The 19456-nt window shown below is 58.8% G+C and overlaps 3 protein-coding genes across 3 annotated transcripts; 1 reads left to right on the forward strand and 2 right to left on the reverse strand.

Annotated features, from left to right (window-relative positions):
- The first annotated feature begins 51 nt into the window (after positions 1-51).
- On the forward strand, positions 52-4133 carry OAZ1 (ornithine decarboxylase antizyme 1). Its single transcript, XM_062015062.1, is given in 6 exon segments — positions 52-232; positions 2541-2598; positions 2600-2686; positions 2826-2998; positions 3483-3568; positions 3672-4133. Coding segments are annotated over 6 exon segments (651 nt in total). The 5' UTR covers positions 52-116; the 3' UTR covers positions 3803-4133.
- A 1977-nt stretch (positions 4134-6110) lies between these two features.
- PEAK3 (PEAK family member 3) lies at positions 6111-11119 on the reverse strand. The gene is made up of 6 exons (XM_062015028.1): positions 11088-11119; positions 10679-10764; positions 10004-10257; positions 9139-9248; positions 8281-8906; positions 6111-7629 (listed from the first exon to the last, which is right to left on the reverse strand). Exons 1-6 carry the CDS (start codon positions 11116-11118, stop codon positions 6637-6639), a joined length of 2100 nt encoding a protein of 699 aa, XP_061871012.1. The 5' UTR covers position 11119; the 3' UTR covers positions 6111-6636.
- A 2706-nt stretch (positions 11120-13825) lies between these two features.
- LINGO3 (leucine rich repeat and Ig domain containing 3) lies at positions 13826-15640 on the reverse strand. The gene has a single exon (XM_010207134.2). The coding sequence runs from the start codon at positions 15638-15640 to the stop codon at positions 13826-13828; it is 1815 nt and encodes a 604-aa protein (XP_010205436.2).
- Between the last annotated feature and the right edge of the window lie 3816 nt (positions 15641-19456).

Consider the following 19456-nt stretch of genomic DNA (forward strand, 5'->3'; position numbering starts at 1 on the left):
GCCCGCGCAGGATATATAAGGCGGCACTGCGGCGGCGCTGCCATTTTGTGTAGCAGCGCCTGGGGAGCGGCCGGCCGCGGCGCGGAGGGTTTCGGGGTTCGGACCAGAGCGGCCGGATGGTGAAATCCTCCCTGCAGCGGATACTCAACAGTCACTGCTTCGCTAGAGAGAAAGAGGGGAATAAAAGCACCATCATGCCCGCTGTGTTGAGCCTCAGTACCGGACAGAGCAGGTGAGGGGCCGGGGCCTCCCTCAGCCTACGCACCGCCGGGCGCTCGCCGCCTCTTCCCTTCCCCTCAGCGCCTGCCCTCAGCCTCCTCTTCCTCGTCCCTCAGGCGCCAGTGGCCAGGGGGAGGGGAGCTCGGTGGCGGGCGGGGGCGGGGCGGGCCGCGCTGGGCCCCGGCGGCCTGTCCCGCGGGACGCGGCGGCTGGAAAAAAACAACCCAGAAACGGGGCTTTGTAAAGGCCGAACCCGCCCCCAACCCCCAGCCCGGTGTGAGCCGCTGCCGGGCCGCGCCACACGGCCCGGCCCGGCCCCGCCGCAGCCCCCGACGTGTCACACCGCGGGGAAACAGCCCTGACGGGAGGCGGCTGCTCCCCCTCAGAGGGGCTGTGAGGGGCCCCTAGACAAAAGCTGCGCTGGAAGGCGGCTTCTACCCACCCCGACTGTTAGGTGAAGGTCTGGGAGGATGGAAAGCTGTTGATCTCCTTATGTAATCGCAGATAGCTGGGGGTAAAGGGGAAGGTGAGGGCGTTGGGAGAGCCGCTGGTTTAAAACTCAATCGAAAGATTTAAACAGCCCAGACTAGATGCTGGGAAGAAAAATAGCTGACTCGAGATGACTCAGGGTAGAACAGCAGTCGGCCTTGGCCGGGGTTACACTTTGTCTGGGCACTGGGAGAGGTATTCCAGATGGTTTTGTTTAGCCATTTGTAATAATCGGCCGCTATTAAACATCTAAAGGTTTGTGACCTGCTGTAGCAGAGCAATTGGACTAAATGGTCTCTAAAGGTCCCTTCCAACCCCCACCGCTCTGGGATTGTTTTTTCCAAGAGGAGTTGAGTACACACAGACATCACTCCAGTATGTTCTGGTCTGGGCAGCGTTCCTTGTGTGCTGCCTTTCATCAAGGGGATAGAGGATTGATTGCCACTGCAGGCTTGTGAAACAGGGTGCTTAAAGGCTTATTTGGAAGGGTAATCGGGAATGCACAGCTCCAGAGATTAAAATAAGCATCTAGAGTCTTTCAGAGAGCCTGAAACAACAGCCTGAACACACATTTAACGGGGAGTGTGTGAACTGTGGATCCTGAGGAGCCCTTTGCAGTGTGTGTGCTGCCAGCAGGGTCTGACCTGCATGGCCATTCAGTGCCTTCCTAAAAGAAAAGCACCCTTAGGAACGGTGCAAAATGGTGGGTTATTGAGTGGGTGTTTATTCTGATTTGCAAATGGCTGCTGGCACTCACAGACAGGACGATTGTGAAAATTTCCCGAAGGGCCTCGATTGCTGCATCTGCTGAGATGACGCAACTGGAAGAGGGAGCCTGCAGGGTGAAGGATGGTGCAGAGGGAGGGGCCACCAGCACAGCCTCGGCTCTTCCTACAGTGCAGTCGCTGAATGCTGGGCCTTGGAACGGACCTTTAGAGCTCATCCAGTCCAATCCTTCTGCTAAAGCAGCTCCCACCTAGATGAGCTCACACAGGAACGTGTCCAGGAGGGTTTTGAAGCCCTCCAAGGAAGGAGCCTCCACACCCTCCCTGGGCAGCCTGGGCCAGGGCTCCCTCACCTCACAGGGAAACAGTTTTTCCTTATGTTTCAGTGGAACTTTCTGTGTTCCAGCTTCTAGAAGGCTTATTTGGTTAAGGAGGTTTATCTGGATGGGGTGAAACTTCACCTGCATGCAAGAAAACGTGTTCTGGATCTGCAGAGGGTCAGGTTCACGAGGTTTAGGATCTGAGCTGGAACTGTTCTGAAGGATTCAGTGCAAAGGCACATTGGTTTCTCAGACGTTCAGGTGTGGTTTGGGCTTCTGAGCATGGCCAAACTGTATTGGAGACAGTGGCACCTGTGGGACTGTTTCAGGTCATTTTCTGAACCTGAAGGCAGGGGTGCTGATGCCAAGGTCTGAGGTCATCAGGGCTGTAATAGCACAGGGGAAAAGTGATCCTGAGCTTGCTGGGCCAGGATGCTCGTGATAACTGTGGAGAACAAGGTGGGATCATGTGTGTGTAACAGCAGAATGCTGCTGCTCTTGAGATCAGGTCCAGCATGCTGCTGCCTGGCTGTAGAAACACACTTTGCTCACTTGAGGCCCAGAGTATTTTCACCTCCAAGCTCCTTTTTCCCCCCTCCAAGTGCTGCAGTAGCAGCCTCCTGAGCCTCGTGGGTCTGGACGTGAGGCACCGTGCCTCTCCCTGCTCTGGAGGTTCCTTTGTCTTGCCTCTTGCTTCACTTGTGGTGGGAGGAGTTCCTTTGGCTTAGCTTTTGGGGTTTTTGTTTAAATCTAACCCTGCCTCTTTGCCTCTCTCATCCCTTTGCAGTTCCAGGGTTCCCTTCAATTGCTGTAGTAACCTGGGTCCGGGGCCTCGGTGGTGCTCCTGATGTCCCTCACCCACCCCTGAAGATCCCAGGTGGGCGAGGGAATAGTCAGAGGGATCACAATCTTTCAGCTAATTTATTTTACTCGGTGAGTATTGAATGCCAACCCACCAGCAGCTTCCTGTGAGGAGCCTGAGTGCCTTTTGTTTCGGCCTCAAACTCCTTCATGGGAGTTTCTCCTCCTCCAGAGTGAATTGGAGGTGACTTTGCACGTGTCCCTGCTGCAGGATAATCGGCTGAATGTAACAGAAGAACTAACATCTAATAACAGGACAAGAATTCTGAATGTCCAGTCAAGGCTTACAGATGCCAAACACATTAGTTGGAGAGCAGTGCTGAACAACAACAACCTCTATATAGAAATTCCCAGTGGTGCTCTGCCTGAAGGGAGCAAAGACAGGTGGGTGCAACGAGGCCTCTTGGGAGGGTGCAGAAATGCTTTGCTGTCCTTGGGGTTTGCTTCTCTTGTTCTGGAAGCTGAAGTCTAACAATGATGCTGTCTTGAAAGAGGCTGAAAATAAGGGATCCTGGTTTGGGGGCTGCTGTTTCCTGGCTGGTCAGGCAGAATCACCCAAAAGGGCTGATTTCAGGCTCTTCCCTCCTTAGCTGGTGGCTCATTTTTACCCACTGAACGCATCATCCTGGTTCTGAGGCTGTCACTGCAGTTCTCCCTTCAGCTGCAGCGCAAAAGTCTCTTTCCAGTGTTACTGAGGAATTGGATGTGTGTCCTGGAGTTACCCCAGGGGCTCAGGGAGGTGAATCTCCTGCCCCAGCCTCTTCCTTGGGCCCGTGAGGGGGTGTGGGGCTGGCTCAGGCGGCCTTGTGAGGGCTGACTGCAGGGAGCTCTTGCTCATGTGCCCTGAACCTTTGCATTTGCCTTGCAGTTTTGCAGTTCTTCTCGAGTTTGCTGAAGAACAGCTTCGAGTTGATCACGTGTTCATCTGTTTCCACAAGAACAGAGATGACAGAGGTGGGTGTGAGCTCGGTGGGAGCCTCTGGGAGCTGCCCTTGAGCTGCTGCACGGTAACAAACGAGTCAATCTTGTGCTTTGTTTGTTTTTCCCCCCACACCAGCTGCATTGCTCCGGACTTTCAGCTTTTTGGGCTTTGAGATTGTGAGACCAGGGCATCCCCTTGTCCCCAAGAGACCAGATGCTTGCTTCATGGCCTACACCTTTGAGAGAGACCCATCAGAAGAAGATTAGATCGCAATGCTTTGCCTCTTTAGAGCTTTCTTTGTTGTCTATAAAGATGATTCTGTAGAAACTTTGTCAACATCTATTGCAGCACACGTATCTATCTCTATAACTCTGTATGAAACCTTGTGCCCAGCTGCTCTGGTGATGAGATGGTGATGATTTCAGGCTCCACACATCTCTCTTTCTTTCCTCTCTGGATTTTGTGCTCATGTCGTGGTTGTGCAAATAAATGCTCCCTCCAAATCCAGCAGTACATTTCTTGGAAGGTTAATATTGTGTTTGTGATACTGAAGTTATTTGCTTTAATTCTAAATAAAAGTTTATATTTTACTTTTTATTACTGGTTTTAAGCTGTTTCAAGACTCTGAAGAGATGCCTCTGGAACTGCCTCCCCCCACCACCATTAAAGCTGCAGCTACACAAAGGTGTTGCTCATTCTTTGCTTAGCTGGAGCTCGTGGTTATCAGCTACCCCAGGACTTGAAATCAGCCCAGAATGCTTCAAAAGCTTGCTTTTGGTTTGAAATGAGCAGGTTGTGTGTTTCCACTGGTGGTGGCATCACTCACTGATGGTTTGGTATGTGGGGGGGTGTGTGAGGGAGTCACAGGTGCCTCCTGCCTGAGCTTGGAGTCTCTGGGTGCGAGTTCTCTGGGCTGCTGGGAGGCAGTGGGAGGGCTGGATGCTGTTGCTGAGGCCCAGCAGCAGCCTCTCAAGCCCTGGGCATGAGAAGGAGCTGTTAAACTGCTGCTTGTGGGGCTCTGCAGCCCTCGGGAGCCTGAAGCACAGGGACAGTGGCAGCTGCTCAGTGCTACACTTAAGTGCTGAAGGTACCAGAGAGGAGTCTCCTGGGGCTGTGCCTTAAAGCAGTGTGTTTCAATTCTGTCTCCCCTGCTGCTCCCTTGCAGCTTTGGAGGCCTCTCTCATCCTCTGAGCAGATTCGTGTTTCCCCTGGGGCAGTGTCAACCCTGCATGGGGTGTTGTCCCCAGGTTGTTGCTTTGAGCCTGTACCTCAGAGCACATGGTCATGAGGGTGGGCTCTGCCTGGGCCTGACACCCCCTCTGGGCTGAGCTTCAGAGACATGGTGCAGGTGAAGGGGCCTCAGGCACAGCTCACCCCCTCAAAATCAACAACCCACAACCTCATCCCTCAAGCTCAGAGATGCAGCAGGAGCAGAGCTGGGTGTTGGATCTGCAGCACAAAGTCGCCTGAGGGATGGCCCCGTGTTCCCTGGTGGTTAATTAGCAATGCAGAGAGCTGGGGGGGCTTCATCTGCTTAATTAGTTCCTGCTATGGAGCTGTCCTGGCTGGGGCTGTGCTCTGCTGTGTGGCACAGCCCTCTCCTGCCCTGCAGCCCAGGGATGAGATGGCCCTTTGGGCAGCTGCTGCTGTGCCATGGCCTTTACTGCCATCTTGTAGCCACGCAGGATACTACAGGAGAGGTGGGACCAGCAGGGCTGGGGCTCACCCAGGACAAACCCTCCTGCAAGATTTTGCCCCCAAAGCCCTCAATCTGACCAACGTTTCTGTGCACTGCTGGTGGCTGTGGCTGAGGAGCTGCTTTGGTCCCTTCTTGAGGGGAGGCAGCTGGGCCTTTGGCTTTGCTGCAGCTGGATGATGAGGCTGCTGCTTGCCTGCATGTGAGGATGATGAGGAGGATGAAGCTGCTGCTTGCCCACACTCAGCTGGCAGCAGGACAGGAGGCAGAACCCACTGCCCAGGGAGCTGGTGCTGTGCTCTGTGGTTTCATCTGGGGGGAATCACAGCTCTGCTTTACTAGAGGTTGTTTGTTTTTCGGCCTCAGGGACTCCTGGGAGGAATCCTCCCTGACCCAGCCATGCCACAGGCTCTGGTGACTGCCCAGGGGCTGCTGCCCCTGTCTGTGGGCACGCTGGGGCTGCCTGAGCAGGGGAGGGCTGGGATGCACAGCCCACAGACTGCTCCTGCTGCAGGCAGGAGAGAGCTGCAAGTGGCTTAGCAAGGTCTTAATACTAATTGCAATGACCTGAGCAGGGCACCTCACTGCCATGGTCCCTTGCCCTCTGCCTGGGTTTGGGGACCAGATTTGGTGGGGTTTGGGGTGTAGATGCCACATGGAGCTGTGTGGTCACAGACCAAGGCTGTGGCCTGTTCACTGGGTGCTGCAGCCACAAACTGACCCCCAGCTCTTTACTCCACACCCTCCAGGCTGTGGTGGCTCATCTGCACTCAGCAGGGCAGCCTGGCTTTGTGTTTCCCCCAGGATTCAGCACTGGGCTGTGTAATGCAGTCACAGGAGCACAGAAAGGAGAGGTATTGCAGAGGCTCAGCTCTGGGTTTTATTGAAGCTGTGTGGCTGCTGTGTTTCCCCCTTTAAAATGTCACTGGTATTTGTGACTGTGCCACAGACTGGCTCTTAAGAAAGGGCACCCAGTGCAAGGTATTGTGTTTCTGCTTTGCTGAGGGTGCATTAAGGTGAGCTGGGTGCCTGGCTTTGTGCTGTTATTTAACAGTGGGAGGAGCTGGGGGGGTTCTGTGCACAGTCTAAGCCTCATCAATGGGATAATCAGCCACTAAACTGGTGCTTGATGCTGCAGTTTCCATCCCACCATCCTTCCAGAGATGCTCTAATAAGCTGGGCTCACAGTGCCAAACACAACTCTGTCGAGGGTGTAAAACACAACCTCTGGTGTGGGAGTTTGGCCCCAGCTTTGGCATCCATGTGCTGGTCTGGGTCTGCAAATGGGGCTTTCCCTGCCAGGACCAGCCTGGGTTCCCTGTGAGCTGCTGGATTTGGCCAGGTCCTGGTGGGCTCTTGGCTTTGAGGAGACCTGTAGGGAGGGCTGTGAACTCTGCCTTGTCTTTAGGGAGTGTAGAGAGCCTGGGTGACCTGGCAGAGCGTGTGTTCAGTGACCTCCTTGAAGTACTGGCAGCACAGCCAGTCCTCGAGGCCAGGGCTCCCCGCTGCCCCAGCTGAATCCTCTGCAAACCTCAGGAGCAGCAGAGCCCTCTTCAGCTCCACCCAGCTCCGGAGCAGGGGGAGGGTCTTTTTGCTCCTTGCAAAGAGCTCCTGGCGGGGCCCCCAGAGCAGCACCTGCAGGATGCTCCTGGCCTGCTCGATGGACACCCTCTTGCAGGGGTCTCTCTGGAGGAGCAGCGTGGCCAGACGCTTGAGTCCCGTGGAATAGATGGACAGGGAGGGGATTTCAGGAGCTCTGTTGCTTCTAGGGCCCAAAGCCTTCTCCAGGGAGATGTCCACGTGCAAGATCTGATAGATCAGCATGCCTACATTCAGCTCATCTGCCGCCAGGGAGGGGGATGCAGCAAACCCCTCGGTCCAGTCCTGCTCCTGGCTGGTAGAACAAGCCCTTTGCTTGCTTTCAACCTTGAAGAAGCTGCTGATGAGCAGCCTGGGAAGGGACAGCCCCAGGGCTGCCTCCTTGCCTTGCTGGCTCTGGGGAGAACACGGGCACTGCACCAGCAGCAGGTTCTCGAGGCAGAGGTCCCCTTGGCCCACGTTCTGCAGCCGCAGGTGCTCCAGCCCCATGCACACCTGCAGGAGGAGGAGGCAAGCCAGGCGCTCGTAGTGCCCAGGGCTGGTCCTGTGCAGGCTCTGGGATCCCCTCACAAAGCCTGCCAGGGTCTGGTAGGGAACCTCAGGAGAGATGAAGACCTGCAGGACAGGACGTGTGGCCAGCTGGGCTGGTTGCTCTGAGGAAGGGGATGGACTCAGCTCCCCAGGCAGCACCAGTTCCTCAGGGAGCTGCTCTGTGAAGTGGCTGATCAGGCTCTGGATGCTGCAGTGTGCTCCCAGGGAGCTCTGCACCTCCAGGCTGGTGCAGCACGGCTTGGGGACCTGCAAGGACAGACAGGACACAGCCACAGTGTGAGGATGGGGTGCTTCATCCTGGGCTGGGCCACCACCTCACCTCAGGGCCACCAGCCCTGGTCCGAGACGCCTGGGGCTATTCATCCTGGAGTGGAGAAGGCTGAGGGGGACATGGGGGACATCACTAATGCTTCTGAGTGCCTGAAGGGTGGTGTCAGGAGGATGGGGGGACACTTTTTCTGGTGTCTCCAGTGACAGGACAAGGGGTGATGGACACAAGCTGGCACACAGGCAGCGCCCCTGGCACAGGAGCAAGTCCTTTGGTGCTGGGGTGAGGGAGCCCTGGCCCAGGCTGCCCAGGGAGGGTGTGGAGGCTCCTCAGGAGGTTTCCAACCCCACCTGGACACGTTCCTGTGCCCCCTGAGCCAGGGGAAGCTGCTGGAGCAGGGGCTGGGGCTGCAGCAGCTCTGCAGGGCCCTGCCCACCCCCACCACGCTTCTCTGACCGCAGCAGCAGCCACTCTCCCTCCCCAGCAGCACCAGCCCCTTCAGTAAATGCAGAAGTAGGTGCAAAAAGGGGAAGTGCCTGGTGAGGGGCATCAGTGGCCAAACCACCGTGTTTCCCCACAGCCCCCGGCTCCCCCTGCACCCCCAGCCGCATTCCCCAGCTCCCCCTTACCTTGGCCGCCAGCACCAGCTGCCTCCGCTCGAAGGTGAAGCCCACAGGGAAGTACCAGGCGTCCCTGCTGTGGCAGCACGGCTCCCGGCCCAGCACACGCAGCGCTGCCCAGCCCTTCCCCGCCAGCTCAGCCCGCAGCCGCCGCCGCTCCGGCCCCAGCAGCCGCTGCTGGATGCGAGCCGAGAGCCGGCCCAGCGCGGCCCAGCAGCAGCCGGGCAGCAGCTCCCGCGGCCCCGCGCCGCCCAGCGCCTGCCCCAGCTCCCCGTCAGCCGTCCCGAACGTCAGCTCCTGCCGCCGGCTCCCGGCCGCCTCCCCCAGGCTTTGGGACTTGGTCAGGGGCTTCTTGGGTGCCCAGGAGGGTCCGTCCCGCGTGGGCACGGCGCTGGGAGCCCCCTCGTGCTGCTGCAGCCGGGGTGGGGGGATGCCGCAGAGGGTGCTGCCAGCCCGTGGCGGGGGGCTGCTGTGGCGGTGCTGGGATGGGCCCTTCTCTGGGAGAGACTCTGCTCGCTGGAGCTGCTTCTTGGGCAGAGGAGGGGGAAGGGGACACTCATCGGGCTGCGAGGGGCTTCTCCCGGCTCCTTCGCCTCGGCTGGCCTTGCGGGGCACGAGGTGGGCCCTCAGCTGTCCTGGGGAGGGAGGAACAGACAAGGCAGGCCTGAAACTTCCCCGGAGGCAAGGGGAGAAAGTGGGGGAGCGGGGTGGGAGTACGAGCACGTTGTTATTTACACAGCAACCCGCACGTTTACATCCCCAAAGCGATGCCCAGCGCCACGGCAGGGCTGACGGCCGGGGATGGCGGCGGGGTCTGAGCTGGCACCTCCGCGAGGAGAAAGGCAGCAGGGGCAGGGCATCACTCACCCACGTTGCTGTAGATGAGGGCTGAGGCTGGGGGGCGAGGTGGGCATCCCTCCGGGCTGTCTGGCATGGGGACAGCCGCGTCCAGGCTGCTGCAGCGGGTGACGATGGCCCTGCACAGAGCCAGGAGTCAGCGCTCACCCCTCCCCAGGGATCTGGCTCCTGTCGGCGCTGGCTGAGGGGACGAGTAAGGACAAAGGGGAAGTGGCAGCCTGGGGAGCCCTGGCTGTGTGCTCTCGGGGCAAAAGGCAGGGAGTTTGGTGGTCCAGTGAGGCCAGCACGTGGGGGGTGCTTCTGAGGGGTGGGGGCTGCCTCAGGGGCTTCGCTTGCACGAGTTGACACCCTCAGAGGTGCAGAGGGGGGGTGTGTGCACATGGGCTCACATCGGCCCTGCAGTCTCTGTCGGGTGGCTGCAAGGACAGGATGGTGGGAGAGCTGTAGGATGGGAGCAGGGAAAAGCCTTTGACACCCCATCCCGGGCTTGGGGGGTGTGGAGGGTGGGACAGGAGGTCTGTGCATGGGGAGGGAACTGCAGAGAGCCCATAAGGAAGAGCAGGGTGGGAAGGAGCCATCTGCAACCCTGGCTGCTGGGTTTCTCTTCCCCATCGTGGCCAGGCTCAGTGCAAGCCTGCAGCCCTGACCCTGCTGCCACAAGCAGCACCAAACCCACAGTGGCTTTCCTTCTCAACCTCCCCTTCCTCCCATTGCCATCACTCCCTGAGCAGCCTCAGCCTTTGCCCCGCTCCCTCCTCATTCCCCTGGGCGCCATCACCGTGCTGTTGCCACAGGCAGCAGGGTGCTGAGCAGCCTGCCCGGGGTGCTGTGAGGAAGCTCCTTTTCAGGTGGCATTTCCAGAGCAGTTTGTTACCTCTGAGTCTTCCCTGGCAGCGGCGGGGCCCTGGGGGGCTCCAGCTCCCGACACGGCGGCTGCTCCCGCTGCCCGTCCCGGGCTCCTGGGGCCGTGGCCATGGCCCTGCTGGGTGTCCCCTCGCTCACAGGAGGATGTTCTTTCAACACTTGCTCCGTGTGAGGTGAAGGGAAGGTGGAGGTTTGGCCTCTGGCTGCCCGTTGCTGTGGCTTCGCTTCCCTCCCCCTGCTCCCGGGCTGCTGGCTGGGGGGCAGCTGCATGGAAAGGTGTGCTGGGGGAGGGATTTCTATGGTAAAGCCCCAAATCAGGCTGCTAACTCCCTGTCTTCTGTTACTCCAGATGCATTAACGAGGGGCAGTTGTTGTGTTTCCTTCCATGCTGTTCTTTGCTGGCATTTCCTGCAGCCTTTGCACAGAGCAGCTCAGCCACTAGAAAAGAGACTTTCCAGGAGCTGGAGAGCACAAAGTGATGTGACTCAGCTGTTAAAACAACCCCCTCCCATCAGTGTCCATCCTCTCCAGGATAAAGTTGCCCTTTAACCCAAAAATACTTCACTAAACCCCCAAAGTACTTCACTGAACCCCCTAAATCCATGCTAACCCCCAAGCACCAGCTCCTCCCATTCAACTCATTCAACTAATTAGCTAATAATGAGTGGCACTCATTAGTACTTACCCTGGGCAGGTGGGTGAACCAGCTGCTGAGAGCAGCAGCTCCAGGGATTCCTCTGGGAGCACCAAGGCTGGGGATGCGCTCAGGCTCTGGGGGATGTGGAGTTGCATCAAAGAAGTGGAAAACCCCCCATGTTTTCACCACTTGAGCTGGACCCTGTGGTGACACAGGCTCTGGGATCCTTCCAGCACTGGGCACTCCCCCAGCTCCCCTGTTCCCTCTCAGGGAAACAGTTCTGCCTCAGCTCCAACCTCAGCCTCCCCTGGGGCAGCTTGAGCCCATTTTCTCCTGTCCTAGCACTGGTTACTCGAGAGCCTGACCCCCAGCTCACTGCAGCCTCCTGTCAGGGAGCTGCAGAGGCAGAAGAGAAGCCCCATCATGAGCAGGCTGCCCTCCTCCATGGTTTCCTCACCCTGTATTGCACAACGTGCCTCTTGGCCCATGGTGCTCCCCAAAGGGCTGCTTCTGTGGTGCCAGAGCTGATAAAAATGCACGTTGAGGCTGAGTCGTGTTGGAAACCAGCACAGGGAGGAGGTGCAAGACTTTGGGAGATGAAAAACCTGCATCAGTCCTCACCCAGCCCTGCTCACTCTGCTTCCCTGCACCACAGCCCTGGCTGGGACTGCAGCCCGTGCTTGGCCTTGGCATTGCTCCCTCAACACCTCACTTGGGGCTGTGATGCTGTAAAAGGAGAGAATACAGATGAAGCATTTAAGATTCAGCAGGATCCTGTTCAGCAATGGGCTCAGTGCAGGTATGTCCCTCAGCCTCTGTCATTTATTACTGTCCCCAAGTAATGGGGACAAGAGGAAAGGGGCTGGAGTTGCCCCAGGGAAGGTTGAGGTTGGAGCTGAGGCAGAACTGTTTCCCTGGGAGGGGTGTGAGCCCCTGTGCCAGGCTGCCCAGGGAGCTGGGGCAGTGCCCAGCCCTTACCCTGCTGAACACCCTTGTGCAATAGGTTTTTTTCACATGCAGGAAATGAGAGAAAACCCACAAGTTCCTCTTTTGCTCCCCCAGCAGCTCTTCCCCAGCTGCTCCTGCTCCCAGGAGCTGGTTGTGTTGCAGAGCCACTGAATCCCCCCCCTGCTCCCCACACCCACCCTCAGCCCTGCTCAGCCTCTGGCCACTGAGCTTTGACTTTCCCTGTTTGAGGCACATGGAGAAGAAAAAAGAGGGGGAAAAAAAACCCCAACACCAAATGAGCCACAAAAGTCCCTTTTTTGTTTTGTTTTTGTTTGTTTTCTCTTCTTTTTCTCCCACAAATACATTTCACATGCTTGGTACATATAAAACCCTGTCAGGTCTGCACTGCCCCGACCTGCCTTTGCTCCTGCTGCAAGGGTCTGTGCCCGACCTCCTCCCCACCCCAAACCCCAGCTAAAAACCCCAGACACCAAACAGGGGTGTGAGTGAAGCCAGTGGGACCCTCCCCTGGCACGACACAGCATGCAGGGCTCAGGAGGGGGGTGAGGGGCACCGGGCATGCGAAGGGCCACGGCAGGGCAGGGGTGGGCAGCAGCCCCCCAGCTCGGGGTCTGGCTCCTGGCAGTGACCAGCTGCAGCCTGGGCAGGCAGGAGCAGCCCAGGGAGCACCTTGGAGAGGAGGGTTCCTTCACCCCTGTCCTTCAACCCTGGCTCAGGTGGGGTTGGGGGGCACCCAGTGCTCCTGGCTGTGAGCAGGATGGGGTGCAGGGGACAACCTGAGCAGCTGCTCTCTCTTGTGCCCCTTGTGAGCAAAGCTCCTGGGGGAGGGGGGATCACAGCCCTGACCCACTCTGGAGCTCCTGCCTCTAGTGCAGTCCCAAAGGCCTGGGGATGCCTGGCAGCAGATGGGCAGGTGCCTTCTCCAGCTCCCAGAGTGAGTGTGTCCATCCTCACCCCTGCCAGCTGGGGAGGGGACATCCAGGGGGGACCTGCAGCAAACCCCAGGGTTGCACACGGGAGGAGGAGAAAGAGGAGGAGGAGGAGAAGGAAGAGATGGACTCCCTGGCCCATTTAGGTCCCATCTAGGCTCTTCCCTTCCAGCTGTGCCAGCTCTGCACCTTCTCACACCCAAAACCCTGCACCCTGAGGTGAAGCCAGCACTGCCCTGGGCAGGGGTAGGGGGGGAAGCCCGGCAGCAGGGAGCAGAGCCCACGGACACCCACCCATGGCCAGTGCCAGAAGCTGCAGGACCCGGCTGGATGCCACAGAGCTGCCAGACAGGACCTTCTCCTGAGGTCTCCAAGCCTTCCTCTCAGCTTCCCCATGTAGGATGAGCCAGCTCCTGCTCTCCTGCAGACTTTGACTTTGCAAGCCAAAGAAAATGGACTCAAAGTGCCTTTTGCACCCACACAAACCCTGACCCCCCCACCCCTTCCCCCCCACCACTGCCACCACGGCTTGGGTGGACACAAAGCTGGGGCCTTGCATCACCCTGGGGCTGCTCCTCCTGACTTTAATGACCTGGGCCTCATTTTACCTTTCTTTTCCCCTGTGTTTTGTCCTTGCTGACACCTCCTCAGAGCCTGGCTTTGGGGGTTTATTATTGCTTGTGCAGGAGCCTCCCTGGGCACGTGTGTTTGCAGATGCCACATCTGAAATCCTCCCCTGGGAAGGGGCTGGGGGACACCCCCGGGCTCGGCACAATCTTCCCTGGTGCCCCAGGCCCACGTTGCCCTGGAAGACTTTTCTCTTGGAAATCCATTAAAAACCCACAACCATTGGACCAAAAAAGAACCAAAACCCCCAAAACCCCAACACCAAGAAAAGAGAAGAACTATAAACAACTCCTGGGAAAGTGTTCTGGAGTCTCTTAAAAAAACAGGAAAGGAGGGGAAAAGGGGAAAAGGAAGGTTTGGGTTATTTTTTCCAGGCCCAAATGCTGCTGATTCCTGGCTGGAGAAATGCATAGTTGGTGGCAAAGCTGCCAGCTCCACTGGGAGCCCCCGGAGCCGAGGTGGCCGCTGAGCCCTTGCCCCCGAGGGCTCACCCCAGGGCTGGGACAGCCATCAGCCCCCGACCCTGAGGTCCACACGCTTGCAACTGCTGCTCTGTGGCGCCTGTGGGACGTCACCGGCACGGCGAGGTGCCACCACCAGCCCCGGGGATGTCACCGCGGCCCCCTCCGGCCTCGCCCCGGCAGACAGCCCCGTGTCCCCTGGGACAGGCTCAAATCATCTTCATGTTGAACTTCCTGGCTCCTCCTTGGCCCGTGGTGGCGGTGGGACCGTCCACCTTGCGGAAGGAGTACTCCACCGAGAAGTTGTTCTTGTGCTGACCCCGGCCCCGGCTCCAGACGAAGAGGAGGAGGAAGCAGAAGAGCACGACGCCGAGGAAGGTGATGCAGCCCATGGCCGTGGACACCAGGATGGTTTTGAGGTCCAAGGTGAACTTCAGGAAGACCTGCGTGTCGTTGTGGGCCGTGTCATTGAAGTCGCCGGCGTACAGGCTGCGGTTGGCGCGGTGGGAGCCGTCGGGCGGCCTCCCCTTCACCGTCAGCGTGGCGAAGTACGTGTCGTTGCCGCCGGCGTTGCTGGCGATGCAGATGTAGGTGCCGCTGTCCTGCACCTGGGCGAAGCGGATCTCCAGCGTGCCCCCCGGCAGCACCGTCGCGCGGCCCGTGCTGCGCCTGGTGATCATGCGGTGCTGGGGGGACACCCAGGAGATGGACGGGTCGGGCTCCCCGTCTGCCCGGCACAGGAACGACACCGACTGCCCTTCTCGGGCCGTCACGTGCTGCAGCTTCCGATCCCTGATCTTGGGTTTCTGGCACGTGAAGTACTCGAAGAGGACGGAGTCCGGGAAGTCTCGCAGGGCGTTGCCCTGGATCTGGGGCGGCGAGGAGCACATGGGCTGCTGCCCGTCGAAGTTGAGCGTCTTGCGGCGCTGCAGGATCCAGAGCAGGCGGCAGTCGCAGGCCAGGGGGTTCCTGTCCACCCGCAGCGTCTCCAGCGTGTTGACGGAGTGGAAGGTGCTTTCCTCCAGCGTGGACAAGAAGTTGCTGGAGAGGTTGAGCAGCCGGATCTGCCTGAGGCCGGAGAACGCCTGCGGCTCCACGGACACCAGCAGAGCACCCACGATGTGCAGCTCCCGCAGCCGGATGAGGTCTTTAAAGGAGCCTTTCAGCACAGTGCTAATGGGGTTGTAGGACAGGTTCAGGTAGCGGAGGTACACCAGGTTCCTCAAGGCAGCGACGGGCACGGCTGTGATGTTGGTGTAGGTGATGGAGAGCGAGGTGAGGTTCAGGCCCTGGAAGCTGGTGGGGGAGACGTCTTCCAGCAGTGGCCAGTTGTCGATCTCCAGCTGCAGGAGGTTGTGGAGCTTCCTGAAGTTCTGGTCCTCCAGCGCAGAGATGCTGAGGTGCCGGAGCCGCAGCACTTCCAGGTTCTGGAGGTAGGAGAGCGACTCGGCCGAGATGGAGGTCAGGTTGCACTTCTCAATGGTCAGCTGCTCCAGGCCCAGCAGCCCCGAGAAGGCCCTTTGGGAGATGTACACCAGGTCATTGTCACCCACCTCCAGGCTCTTCAGGTTGCGCAGGTCCTGGAACGCGTAGTCCAGCAGGATGACGAGTTTGTTCTCGCTGATGTCCAGGAGGGTGAGGTTGGTCAGCTTGGTGAAGACCCCCGGGGGGATGAGCTTGAGCTGGTTCCCCCTCAGCCTCAAGGTCTGCAGGTTGAAGAGGTTGCCGAAGGCTCCCGGCTCCACGTTGGAGATGATGTTCTCGCTGAAGTCCAGCTCCTCCAGCAGCGGGTACGGGGACAGGTCGCCGGGGTTGAGGCAGCGGATGCGGTTCTTGTTGAGGTCCAGGATCTTGGTCTCGGTGGGGATGCCCTCGGGGATGGCCGTGAGGCGCCGGCGCTGACACACCACGGACCTGACCTGCGGGGCGCACTCGCAGCGGGCAGGGCAGGATGAGGCCCGCGGGCTGCTCAGCGCCAGCTGCAGGACCAGCACCGGGAGCCAACATCTCATTGTGTGGAGCATGGTCTCATGGGCTCAGCACCGTTCCCCCACGTGCCTGCAAGGGAGAGGCGGGCAGGGATCAGCAGCCAGCAGAGTCCTGCCCGGCTCCAGGTCACCCGGCTGCGGGGCTGAGACTGGGAAACACTCCCCAGACCACGGCCCCTGGTGCTCAGCAGGTTCCAGCTCCCCTCAGGAACCGCTCCAGACCTCTCTCAGCATCTAAGGTGTGAGTTGGTGATCGTGGCCCGTGCAAACCAGATCGTGCACGACCTGCAAACAGCCTGCTGCACCCTGAGGGAAACTGAGGCAGGAGGAGAGGTTTGAGAAAGGACACAGAGCTGCAGACCTCAGCCTCTGAGGGAGCTGGAGAAGAGGAGGCTGAAGGGAGATGTGATCACTCCCTACAACTGCCTGCAAGGAAGTTTCCTCCTCTGGAGGTTTTCCCCCACAGTGACACTCACCAGTGTCACCTTGGCACGGAACAGGGGTGCAGCTGGACCTGCTTGGCAGCGTCTGCATTCAAGCTGACTGCTCACAGCCGTGCCAAGAACCATTTTGTGATCAGCTCTGCCTGGCTGCTGGCCTTAGGAACCTGAGCTGGCTCTGGGTGAGTGAGGAGGGAAAGGCTTTGCTCAGCTCCCCGTGGTTTGGAGGGCTCTGCTCCTGCTGTGCCCTGGGGCTGGATGGGGGGATGTGCACAGGCACAACCTGCAGACCCACAGGGAAAACCCTCTCAACTTACTGTGACACTTGTTTTTAAGTGTCTCTGCACTAAATTGATGCAGCCAGACACTGCTGCCAGGCTGATGGTCTCCCAGTCTGGGCTGTATCCTGTGCCCACCAGCACCTCTCTGCCAGGGGCTGGGGGGAATTCTGGCCCCTTCCCCTCCCCTGCCCATGGCTGCAGCACCAAGGCAGCCCTGGAGCACAGCAGCTCCCTGCTGCCTTCATTATGAATGAGCCTGAGGTAACCAGACTCCTGTGTTGTGCTGCAGCCACCTGATCCTCTGAGCAAAGGCACGAACCCGCTGGCGTTTCAGCCTGCAGCAGCAGCTTCACCTCTGCAGCCAGAGCACAGCCCCAGCTGCCCCATCCCCCTGCCCTGACCCACTGGTGCCCGCTGGAGCCAGGCACAGCCCCGACACCCTCAGCAAACCCCAGGGCAGGCGGGTGAGCAGGCGCCAGCTCGGCCTCCTCTCAGCAAACCCAGGGGGAATCAGCTCTGGAGCAAGGAGCTGGGGTGGCCTCTGTCCCCAGGGGTCTCTGCCAGCCCCAGGACACCCTGCAGAAGCCACTCCAGCTGTGGAGACCCCAGGATTCCCTCAGTGCCAAGCCCTGTGGTCACCATCTGGCCCTGGCTGAGCCCAGCACAGAGCTGAGCATCGTCTTTTATTAATAGCTCATTACTTTCTGGGGCCTGGCTGGTCCCAGGGGAACGAGGCCAATTAAGCCTCTACTCCAAGGCCTAGATAGAGGCTCATCTTGGCATTTAATTTGCTATTAAAAATAACAAGCCTGCTGCATGCAGGGGCTGGGGGATGGAGCCAGGGAAGTTCAAGGGGAGGGTAAAGACCCCCAGGTAAGGAAGGAGCAAAGGGAACAGAACGTGATGCTGAGACACCCCACGTGCTCTGGAAAGGTTCATCCTTAGAACAGCAACAGGGGGGGGGGTGACATCAGCACATGTGGCAGGGATGTGGCAGCGCCAGGGACTTGTGCCAGTGCCAGCACGTCCCAAACTTGGCACAAGATGGGAGAGGGCTCCTCCAAACATCAACAGTGGCCAAAAACGCTGCTGGAAACCCCCGAGGTGCTGCCCGCTGCAGAGCCAGCAGCCAGCCCTGCCCCACAGCCCAGCTGCCAGCCCACAGCTCCCTGGCTGCTGTCCCCAGGCTGTGCCAGGCTCTGTGCCAGCAGCTCTGCACAGAAAAGCATCACCAAGCACAGCTGTGCCAGCATCCCCACAGCCCCTGCGCTGGGCTGCGTTGGCATCATCGCTCTGCAACTCCCTGACAGGGGCTTGTGGCGACGTGGGGGTTGGTTGAGACTGGAGCTGAAGAAGAGCTTGTTCCCTGAGAGGGTTGTTCAGCCTCTGTGCCAGGCTGCCCAGGGAGCTGGGGGAGTGCCCAGCCCTGGAGCTGAGGACCATGAGTGGGCTTGGCAGGATGGCAGCAGTGGGTGGACTTGATGATCTTAAAGGTCTTTTCCAACCCAAATGATTCCAGGGATGACACAAGCAGGTTTCTCCTCTGCTCAGGGTGGGAGAAACAACCCAGCTTGTGCTGGGGAATGCAGGAGATTAAATCAGAACTGAGGCATAAACAAAAAGGCAGAAACCTTGGAGGGTCAGAGGAGGCCAGTGGCAACGAGGCTCTAGTGATCAGGCAATTAGCAAACCAAGCATGAGAATAATCCAGCTGAAACAGGGAGAGGAGGAGAGAGCTGGGGATAAGAAGGAAGAAAATCAATCACCAGCCCTAATGGAGAATCATCTAGCAGAGAGTTATTCCTAATCCCATCAGAGCCTGGCTGGGAAACAAATGCTCCTGGTTCTGCCACTCTCAACACACCCAGGGTGTGTTTTTCTAGGTCAGCTATTCCCAGCAGAGCTGGGCTGGGGCAGAGCTGCAGGGGCAGAGCAGAGAGCCCAGGGTGGGCAGTGGGGCAGCCCTGGCAGCGGGAGGACACCCAGGCAGTGGCTCATGTCCCCAGGACCTGCCAAACACCCCAAAAGTGGGTTTCCCTGGGGCTCTGGATGGCCAAGCACTGCACCCAGCAGCCACAGCAGCAGGGCTGGGACCAGTGGCCGTGCTCCACACACAACCCCCATCTCCTGTCCCTCCTGAGGCTGCTCAGGCAGCAGCAGATTTCCCCGGGAACGAGGAGAGAAAGCATGAAAAGAGAGATGTGTGTGAGGAGCCAGGCTGCTGCCAGGTCACTGCAGACAGTGTCCCCAAGCACAGCTTCAAGGGACGGCCTGAAGAGCAGGAAAACCTCCCAGAGATGAGTTATTCTGGTGACTGGCAGCTGCTGCATCTCACGTCTCCTGCTCCACAGCCCCAGGCCTTGGGGACAGCTGAGATGATGCTGGAGCAACGAGACCGTGTGAGCTGTCACTGGAAGCAAGATTCACCCTTTCTACCCAGCAAAAGCCCTGACTGACATCTTGATGGAGCCTTCTCCTCACCCCCTGATCCCACTCCAAAGTCCAAGCCAAGGCCTCGGGACTCTCCCCTTCCCTTCCCTCCCCCGTGGGAACTCCCAGCCCTCACCAAACACCGTGAGAACCCAGAAACCAGGATTCCCTAATGAGCCAAGATGCCAAGGAGGCAACTTGCAAGAAGCCACTGCTTATTTTTAGAGACAAGCTTCTGATTTGTGAGCACGGGGCCCAGGCAGGCAGCCACAGATCAAGCTGCAATCTGCTCCTCTTCTTGACAGACACCGTGTCTGAATCTCTATCTCCACAAGATGCTCCCAGGAGAGGAGACATTTAGATAAGACCACAACGTACAACGTTTCTAAAAGGTCACTGCCTGTGCTGGGGAATGGGGCTCAGAAGCCACTCATCAGCTACCAGGGGCTTGGGGGAGGTGTTTAATATTCCACGAGCATCTTTATTTCTCTGCCAAGGTGAATAACTCCTCTAAACCCAGCGAAGGGGGAGGACAAGTGGGTGCTAAGCTCTTCTTCCAGCCTAAGCAGTGGGACCAAACCACCAGCCAGAGCTGAATCTCGATGGCTACCAGGAGATGTTGGCTGAGAGCAGACCTGACCCACGCCTCGATGGCTTCAGTACCTGCCAGGCTGCCTGGGGACAGAGGCTGAGCTCCATTC

Source organism: Colius striatus, chromosome 25, assembly GCF_028858725.1.
Source record: "Colius striatus isolate bColStr4 chromosome 25, bColStr4.1.hap1, whole genome shotgun sequence".
In the NCBI taxonomy this organism is placed as follows: Eukaryota; Metazoa; Chordata; class Aves; order Coliiformes; family Coliidae; genus Colius; species Colius striatus.